Source organism: Gavialis gangeticus, unplaced genomic scaffold, assembly GCF_001723915.1.
Source record: "Gavialis gangeticus isolate Ggan-Ray unplaced genomic scaffold, GavGan_comp1, whole genome shotgun sequence".
NCBI lineage: Eukaryota > Metazoa > Chordata > Crocodylia > Gavialidae > Gavialis > Gavialis gangeticus.
The window spans coordinates 17,372,990-17,374,904 of NW_017729026.1; the positions used below are offsets into that span (position 1 = coordinate 17,372,990).

Below are 1,915 nucleotides of genomic sequence, written 5' to 3' on the forward strand. Positions count from 1 at the left end.
AGCAGGTCCTGTAGTATTTAGTATTTGGATAGTAGTAATTAAAAATAGGCAACAGCAACTTCCTTCATTACATGTATTAGTACTTTCTGTAACTTTAATGACCTGTATAAAAAAAAAAAAAATTAAGTAAAAAATCTGTACTTGTAATAGGCAGAGATGTGAAAAATGGTAGTGTGCTTTTCATTCCTAGTTGAAAACAGGAGCCTAATATTGTGAAGTAAGCAAGCAGGCAGTTTTAAATTTTGGCTCGTTGAGATGCCACCCATCCTTGCTTCAATACGTAAACCCATTAGTAATGAATATGAGATAAATACACAAAAGCAGGAGGGGAGGGGCAGGAGTCCTAGGCACACAGGTCCAGGTAATATGCCCAGTCTGCTAGTGCTCCCAGATTTTAAAAACAGGCTGTGGCACTGGTGTACCAACTGCCACATCTACAGGGGCATGGGCCAAGCCTTGTTTAAACCAAAACAGTGTTTCTCAACCAGCAGGTCAGTGTCCTGGGGATGCGAGATCCTTTAAAGGGTGCCTGAGGTGCAAGAGGAGTGCAGGTTCAGGCTCCTCCCTGCAAGGAAGTAAGCAAGGCCAGGCAATCGTTGCTAGGGGGTTCCAGTCCAGTCACATGGATGATGAGGTGCCTCAGGTTAGCCTCCCCCCATTGCCTGTGTAACTAGACTGGCATCCCCCAGGTTAGCCTCCTCCCAGTCTCAAACAGTTAAGAATCACTAGAGAAAGGCTGGGGGAGCAGCCTCTGCCAGCCTGACCCAGCACTGCCCCAGGGAGAACATCGTCCAGAGGCAGCACTGAGTGGCCCCGTTCCCCCAGGCCTGGCAGAGCCGCCTTCTCGCTTGCCCACCAACAGCCAGTCTAGCACCACATGCCTCCTGACCCAAACATCTTTGGGTAAATGTGATAGGTTTTTTCCAACTATTTAGTTGGTCTATTACAAAATGTTTTTGGGGGCACCAACACCCTTCTTCAGGCACGGGGAGGGTGTTTTGCCTTCTCCAGCAGCCAATATACAAAGTGCGCGCCTGAAGAAGGGCGTTAGCTGGAAAGAAGTGTTTTTCCAGGCACCAGCACCCTTCTTCAGGCGTGGGAGAGCACTCTGCCTACTCCTGGACGGAGCAGGAGCCAACAAACAAAGCATGCGCCTGAAGGACGTTGGTGCCTTGAAAAGCATTTTTTCCAACTATTTAGTGCAAGACATCCCCTCTCCCCACAGAGGCTGGTCGGCCCGAGGGCGCAGCGGAGGCCGGGCGGCTCGGGGGGCTGTAGGCCGCCGCCGCGGGAGCAGGGGCTGCGGCTAGCGCTGCTCCACCACGCGGAGCTGGGGAGCGCGGCCCGGGGAAGTGAAGGCGGCAGCTCCGCCCAGCTCAGGCCCGCCGCTTCCCGCGCTCCTCAGCCCGGCGGCTCCCGACCCCGCTCGCAGCCCGCCTCCCGGCCCCGATGCGCCGGCGCCGGCGCGCACAAAGCTGGCAACATGGCTCCCGCCACTCGCACAACTTCCTCGCAACTTGCCGCCGGGCCGGCCCTGCCTCACCCCTCGCCGGGTGCGGGCGGCCTCACCTTCCGACAGGTCCTCGATGCACTCGAAGGTGATCTCGAACTGGAAGGGGTTGTAGAAAGGCGACGGGTTGTCCAGCACCACCACGTTGTTCACCTGCACTTTGGCCATGGTCTGCACAATGGGCCGCGCCCGGCCTCGGGCCCCCCGCCCGCAACTTTCTCGTCGTCTTTCTTTCTTTCTTTCTTTTCTTTTCTTTCCTTCTTCTTTTCTTTTCTCTTCTCTCCCCCGCCCGCCTGCCTTCCTCGCGCCCGCAGCGCGCCGCCGCCTCGCTAGTCCGCCCCGCGCCGCCCCATTCTCCTCGCTTAAGGGGCAGCGCCGGCGCCGATTGGCCCGCGGGCCCGAGCC

At 56.7% G+C, this 1,915-nt stretch overlaps 2 protein-coding genes across 3 annotated transcripts in view; one reads left to right on the forward strand and one right to left on the reverse strand.

Moving 5' to 3' along the window:
• The window catches only part of ASF1A (anti-silencing function 1A histone chaperone), a 12,961-nt gene extending 11,171 nt beyond the window's left edge, over positions 1–1,790 (reverse strand). The window contains exon 1 of the mRNA XM_019520043.1: positions 1,570–1,790. Within this exon, the coding sequence (XP_019375588.1) occupies positions 1,570–1,678 (109 nt within the window). The 5' untranslated portion in view covers positions 1,679–1,790. The remainder of the gene's footprint in view (positions 1–1,569) is intronic.
• MCM9 (minichromosome maintenance 9 homologous recombination repair factor) overlaps positions 1–1,915 on the forward strand; it is an 89,313-nt gene that overhangs the window by 50,656 nt on the left and 36,742 nt on the right. The window lies entirely within an intron of this gene.